Below are 7,411 nucleotides of genomic sequence, written 5' to 3'. Positions count from 1 at the left end.
CTACTACGTTCAGGCCGCTGACGACGACCAGGAGTAGTATAGGAGGATCCCAGGCAGGAGGCCTGCGCCTCTTTTGATCTATATCCCAGTTTGTGCTAGTCTTCTTAAGGCAAATTTGTTTAACTTATGTCTGTACTCAGATATTGTTGCTTCCGCTGACTCGTCTATGATCGAGCACTTGTATTTGAGCCCTCGAGGCCCCTGGCTTGTATTATGATGCTTGTATGATTTATTTATGTTTTAGAGTTGTGTTGTGATATCCTCCCGTGAGACCCTGATCTTGATCGTACACATTTGCGTGCATTTAGTGTATGGTCAAATCGGGGGCGTCACAGATTCGGTCCCCCTGGCCCCAGAAAAGGAAATCTAGCTACAAACCCACGCCAACCCAACAAACCACACACAGGACACGGTCCCCAGGCCATCACATGCCCTTCCCTCCCCTCCTGAAGCACTCGAAGCTCTCACGCCCTCTTGGCCATCAACCTTCTCCCCATATGCCCCTACCTGCCCCCACCTAGCTTCTTCTCCACGAAACAAGGGGTTCCCAGTTCTGGATCTCCATCACCAGAGCTGCCATGGCAGATGAATCAAGGTGAAATAACAATGCTATGGAACAATTTGCTGCGAAAAAAGAAGAAAAAGAGGGAGGACAGATAGAAAGTACCAGGCAGCACCAACAAGGGTGAAAAAAGAGGTTGATCCTTTCTCCTCATGTCCAGATCCTCACTCCTTGACTTTCCCTTTCACCCCCACACCAAATTTCTCTTTGAAAAATAGCTTCTCAATACTTAAAAGACAACACAAACAAGGATAAAAAAATGGGGAGATCCGGTACCTGTGCAATTTTAACTAATTATTGTGCAACTAGATCATAAGACAAGTCAACTTTTGCAGCAATGTGTGCAACAAAACACAGAAAATATGCAAATATGTATAAGAGAGCACATATAGAGTCTTATTTCACACATAATGCAGAAGAACCAGTGTCACTGTAGCAAAAAAAAGCACATTGTAGGTACAATGAAAATATAACTACCAACTAGACAAGAAGTATATGTTTTTTTTCCTTTGATCTTTCCACACAGTAGTATATGTCACTTTGTAGCTTAGAATTGTGTGCAAAAATCTACATCAGTTCATGCACCCCCATAGCCTGTAAAACCTGCACATGATGCAAAAAAAGAAGCTTGAGAAAAAAATGAACCAGCACTAGCTTGTATTTGTGCAACTTAACGGGTACAAATGTGCAACCGACAACACTCCCATATCCATCCACTTGTGGGGTTTGAATTTCATTAGTTGGCATCTTCAACTCATATAAAAGTAAAAGATGCCAACTCAGATAATTTCAGATTCATTTTGGTTTTAGCTAAAAATCTGTATGCAGAATTCCAAAACTAAACTTTATGTTGGCTGTTGTGCAACTACATCATCTATTTTGTGCAACTGCAAGTACTCCTGCATGCAAATCATGTTGCGTGTTTATGCAGCTATGTAATGAATTTTGAACCGAGGAACATGATGAATTTAGCCTATCTAAACACAAGAAAATAGATAAAATAGTGAATTTAACATATTATAAACTTCCAAATAAGTAGTGCAACTATAGTCAAGTGCATTTGCAAACCTAGAAAATCATATGCATGTGAACACATGAGGATGCCAACTACTGAATGATTCTTGTGCAACTAAAGAAGTTGAAGATGCCAACTCATGTGGCACTGTTGCGTAACTATTAAAAAATTGATGATGCCAACTCCTGATTGGTTCTTGTACAACTTAAATAGTTGCGGATGCCAACTCATGTGATATTGTTATGTGACTATTCAAAAAGTTGAGACTGCCAACTCCCAAATGGTTCTGGTGCAACTATGAAAGTCGAGGATGCCAACTCGTATGATACTGTTGTGCAACTATTTGAAAAGTTGAGAATACCAACTCTTAATTGATTTTTGTACAACTATAAAAGTTTCAGGATGCCAACACCTAGCTGGTTCTTGTGCAACCGCGTAAAAAATAATATCCCAGGTTTCTTTGTGTAGGAAAAAAAATCCTAATGCCGTTTTATGTTACCTCGGCAGCTGCTGCAGACGATGTGCCAACTCCAGCTACAACTCCAACCTGCGTGGTCGCCTTCCGTTTCCGCCGTTTCACGAAGAGGAATGGGTCACCAACCTAAAGGATGCATGGAAAAAGTAACTTGTGTGTGTGCAAAAAAGGGAAATGCACCCTCACTGCTTGCTCGGTACCCCTGTTTTTGAGTTGAACGAATAGTCACGACTAGTCGATGAGTCGTAACTAGAAGTCGACTCAGACACCTCGACTAGATCGGCATGGCATGACTCGTCAAGAGTCGCTACCCCAGAATGACTTGTCGAGTCGAAAACCTTGCACGATACTTACCTCGTCATCCTCTGCCTCCCCATCGATATCAGCATGACGCGGCTGCCGCTTGGCGGGCTGTTTCGAGTTCCACTGAGAAGAATTGTTTACAGGCCCCTGGATAGAACAAAAAAAACACATAACATGGTCAGGAACACCCCACCCCCCCCCAAAAATAGTTATTATAATTGCAAAACAAAACTGCCACAAGGATAAATGAAAAATGATGAAAAAAGCAAACATACCTCTCCTTCACTAGGAGCCGCATATCCTTCTACAACCATTTTTGGTCTGTGAAAAGAAAAGCGAACAAACAAATTAGTCGAAGCAACCAAATGTATTAAAGAGAAAAAATGAGCAAAAACAATTGATATCAAAAAAATGCCATGAGGTAAGCAAGTAATGTTGATTTTTCAAAGCACACCTACAAAAAAAAACAAAAATGTGTGCAACTTGATGCACTGTATGGCCAACAGGTCACACATGAGTGTGCAACCAAAAAATCAGCATACACACTGCATGGTCATGATTTAGGCATTGAAGCCAAAACTAAACTAGTTGTCAACCATGCAACTATATAGCCCTTCCCTATACAACTGCATAAGTGTGACTAAGCCAGCTAGGATATGTATTGCTTTGATTTGCAAACCCATGTATGAATGCATACCCTTGTGACAACAGAGCACACATGAGTGTGCAACCAAATGAACACATATACTGCTTGAACATGGTTTACACAATGCATCCATCTGAATACTATCGTTTGTGCAACTGGTTAGCTCTCACTGTGCAACTTCATAAGTTGGCTAGCCAACTGAGATTTGTATATGCATGATCCAACTACATTTACGTTTCTGTGCAACTATGACAACAAAATAGCCAACTGGTTATTTATATGCATGCAACTTATTAGAAAACAGAGAAACCACACAAATACATTTTGAGAGGGTTGAGCAATAACATTAGAACTATCCTCTCGGTACTCTTATGTACTTCCCTTCTTCTATTCCAACTCAAATCGCCGCCCAAAAATCAAAACATACAAACGTTACAGTGTTAGTTGACTAAACAAAACACTTATTTCACCACCCAATCATTCAGTTTCTGCAAGGACGATGGAACACACATATAATTGGACTATTTTGCTTTAGTCATGTACTGAGTAGCAGACTAGCACTCAATTAGAAAAAGGAAAACAAACATTAAAAATGTAAATATAAACTAGACTCGTGTGCCAGAACTACTAGCAAATACTACTACACTGTATTGACATGCAGGCACCCAGAATCGCTAGGCTATGATGGTCCAGTCAACGAATTTCAGACGAGAAGGTGTCAATGCTCTCCCACGGGACCCTTCTGCCTGAATCAGGCCAGAATCGCTGTCGGCGCTGGGACCTGACACTGCTGCACCTCCGCTTGACAGATCATGACCGGAAAGACCACATCAGACACCACCACCACCGGAGGCTGCTCCATCTTCGCCATCGCGTGACACAGCCATCAAACGCCACCGTGACCAGAGAATCCTCCACCTCCGCCATCACGGTGTCCAGGCACGTGGAGGAGATCATCAAAGAGCAAGCAGATGGGGGAGTGGGCTCAGTCGGAGCGGGAAGGGAAGGAATCTCAACCAACCTCGGGCAGACGAAGGAGACGACGGCCGCATCCCGTCGACGACGGCGGGGCACGGCGGCGATGGGGCTGGATCTGGTTGCGCAGGGAGGAGCGGGGCAGTTGGAGAGGACGCCATGGTGGAGTGGGCTGGTGGTGGTGCGGCCAAGCCAACCGCCGTCGTGGTGGTGCGACGACGACCTCGGGGCAGAGCCACGCGGGGGTGGTCCTCCCCTCCCTCGATCCGCCGGTGGAGCGTGATGGCCGATTAGTGGGAGGCTCCTGGTGGTCGGCGTTGAGGGGAGAGGCCGGTGTGCCCCGTCTGATCCAGATCCGTGGGGAGAGTGAGAGAGAGAGAAGCGGGTGCTGCGGGGAAGACAGAGAGAGGCTGTCGGTGGGCCGGGAACTTGTCAGATAGCGGTTGTGATGGCCGGATCGTGCGACCGCGAGCCGGCCGCTCGATGTGTCCAAATAGTGCGTATGCACTTTTTAGATTTTAGGAAAAAATTATACCATTGAAAACAATGTTTAAATATGAATCCAATGGTATAATTTTTTATCATATGCGTTAACATTTTATTAGTTAAATTCATGGTCAAAATTTGACACAAAATACTATGAAGACCAATAAACTAGGACCGAGGTACTACTTGCCCATGACAAATTATGTTGGTTTAGAGTGCAACCGCAAAATTGTACTACCTGAGAGTGCGACCATGTCTTTCTGGGAGAGCCCCTGCGCCGCGAAGAGGGACGTAAGGTTCGCGAGCCCCGATGTCGGGGGAGGGATGTTGTTCTCGGCGCCGTTGAAGCTCGCCGTCGTCGAGTCCCTCCGCCCCATCTTCACCTCCCAGCTCGGCCCACCCAGCTACAGCATGTCACAGTAGTGTTCGACTTTGTTGAAGGGTACGTAGTACAGTAGTAGCTACCTAAGCATGACTATGAATGTATGGATACTTACGAAAGCGACGCTCTCCTCGGCCGCGATGGCCAGGATGTCGGCGCAAGAGACGACGCCGGGACAACACCCCTCGACGGCCGCCTTGACGGCGTCGATGACCTCGAACCCCCTGGCGGAGTTCTTGTTGGGCGTGGCGTTCTTCTCGCCGCGCAGGCCCGGCGCGTCGTCCAGCAGCAGCGAGGCGTCGCAGCCCTGGACGAAGCAGTCGTGGAAGAAGAGGCGGACGATGGAGGCGCCCACGCGGCGCTCCCTGGCGATGGCCGGGTGCAGCGCCGAGCGCACGGCTTTGAGCATGCCCGGGCAGGAGCGGGAGTAGAAGCCCGACGACAGCTGCGCCGAGGCTCCTCCGCTGGCGATGGCGACCAGCGCGAGGATGAGCGAGAGGACAGCAATGGCGCGCGCTGCCATGATCGGTCTATTCTAGTCAGCTAGATAGTGCCTTGAGAGAGCTTGTTTGCTGGATGTGGTGGAGGAACGCGGGGCGGCCGGTATTTATAGGAAGAAAAGGCTAAGCTCACGCCGGTGGCCATGATTATTCTAGCTACTAGTCTGCCATCATATACTATTAGATTGCATCATCATGCCCCCATCGTCTTCACCAACTCCGGTGGACTTTGAGCGTTGATCCAAACGGGCGCGGCGCTTTGGAATTACGCGTTTCACACCAGATGCATATGTAACGTAGCTCGTGAAAAATGTACAGTTTTGGTAGAAAAAGCTGCATGCCGACACTGTGCCATCGACACGGTTAAGTAAGAGTCATGGCAATCATGCTTGCATACATGTGCAAGCATGTCTCCGTCTCCTCATGTTTCTTTCCTGTGCTACGGACGGTGTTTGCTAGCTTACTACTCTACATAGTTCTCTGGGTCAAATTTAATCAAGAAAATCATCAGCGTGCTAATGTAACACTCGCATGGACTTTAAGGCGACACTTTGGCACAGGAAGAGTACATTAACACGCTTATGATTTTCTTAATTATTTTTTGCATCACTGTTTCCGTATCCAACAAATGTCAAGGTTAGCCTACCTACTGCCTACCGGTACATGATCATGAACGAGATGATGATCCGACTATCTTGCCTGCTGATTTTTCTCATAATGGTTTTTTCAAGTTTCGGGGACATACAGACGTCTGACCGGGTCTCCGGCGGTACTATTTGGCCCATGCTCATCCTTAGAAACTGGAGGCATGCATGGTGGTCATGGTCAAAACATTTATATATCTATATCAAGCATGGACAATTCAACCTGAATTCCTCTCCTCAAGGTAGCATATACATACGTGCATCAGCAAATTCTATAGCATGGCCCTGTACGTAGAGTAGGTCCGTATGTGAAAAAGATCTATCCCCTGACCGTATAGTACCGCATATTACTCTTACCTTCTTCACTTTTTACTGAAGAATTAGGAGAAGTCTTATTCCTAGTACTACTCCTGCGCCTAACAGTATTACGTTTAGTCAAAGGGGAGTGTAATACCCTTTGGGCACCAATCATACGTCCACTTAGTTAATTAGCTTGAGCCTTAACCTTTTGATTTGAGTGTGCCGTGTTCACAGTTGTACCGTTTATTAACTCTATTTCTTAGTAGATGCTTGCTGTTCTGTTCTGGTGCTTTACGGGTTAGAACTTTCAAAGTACTCCACACTCTAGTCAAAAGAAATTCAGTGCTGATTGCCGGAAGCAAATAACGACTTGTGGATCCGACCGCACCGCAATCGCCGGAGGTTTGGCACACCAAAATGCTGCACATGCGCATGCCCCCTCAAGAAAAGCCATGGAGTACATCATCAGACTACTAGTCGTGCATATGTAGCAGAACGGGCCCACTGTCGAAGACCAGCTTTCGCAACAGAGTTCCAACGCCCATCCAGCAGAAACTCTGCTCTCATCAACGTACTACCAAAATGCTGCGGCAGCAGCTGCACTTCTCTGACCACAAACTTGCCATTATGAAAATTCAACGACAACATCTGGGTTAGCTCGCTGCAACAATTTGTCTGTTGACTGTCGATCCTTGTGTGTCGTTTGTTTTGGTTGTACGTACGTGCTTGTTGTTTCTGAGGAGCATTTCTAGGGTCCGTTTTGGTCAGAGAGCAAGGGATTGGTAGGTCGGGGTGGCCATCCAGTGATCTACTATTTTTTATGGATGGAACATACAAATTCCTTCTTTGACTAAGTGGGATGAGCTTGGTGCAAGGGACAAGTGTTTCTCTGGATGAGTACAATTTCTTTTTTGTTGGAGGGATAAGAAACACATTGGATTGTGATGACTCTACATGAAGTGATTGAGTCCGCCGGCAGAACTGTGTAGATGATTTTTTGTCGATAAAGGGTGGGCTTTATAGATTTAAAATAAAGTATTAAGGGGAATGAGTACACATCCAACTTTTGCATGACTAGAATGCACAGAATCAACATCAATTCACACACGCACACACACACACA

At 46.0% G+C, this 7,411-nt stretch overlaps 1 protein-coding gene across 2 annotated transcripts; it reads right to left on the bottom strand.

Annotated features, from left to right (window-relative positions):
• Nucleotides 1-889: 889 nt before the first annotated feature.
• Nucleotides 890-5,518, bottom strand: LOC109762983 (peroxidase 4). 2 transcript variants are annotated; one of them, XM_073496364.1, is made up of 6 exons: nt 4,960-5,518; nt 4,701-4,866; nt 2,631-2,676; nt 2,407-2,502; nt 2,077-2,178; nt 890-1,165 (listed from the first exon to the last, which is right to left on the bottom strand). In XM_073496364.1, exons 1-3 carry the CDS (start codon nt 5,365-5,367, stop codon nt 2,660-2,662), a joined length of 591 nt encoding a protein of 196 aa, XP_073352465.1. In that variant the 5' UTR covers nt 5,368-5,518; the 3' UTR covers nt 890-1,165; nt 2,077-2,178; nt 2,407-2,502; nt 2,631-2,659. The 2 variants fall into 2 exon arrangements, with proteins under 2 accessions (XP_073352465.1, XP_073352464.1); XM_073496363.1 differs by having other exon boundaries at nt 2,077-2,502.
• Between the last annotated feature and the right edge of the window lie 1,893 nt (nt 5,519-7,411).

Source organism: Aegilops tauschii, chromosome 4, assembly GCF_002575655.3.
Source record: "Aegilops tauschii subsp. strangulata cultivar AL8/78 chromosome 4, Aet v6.0, whole genome shotgun sequence".
NCBI classification, from domain to species: domain Eukaryota; kingdom Viridiplantae; phylum Streptophyta; class Magnoliopsida; order Poales; family Poaceae; genus Aegilops; species Aegilops tauschii.
The sequence above is the reverse complement of the archived record's forward strand: the minus strand, read 5'-3'. Positions and strand labels throughout refer to the sequence as shown.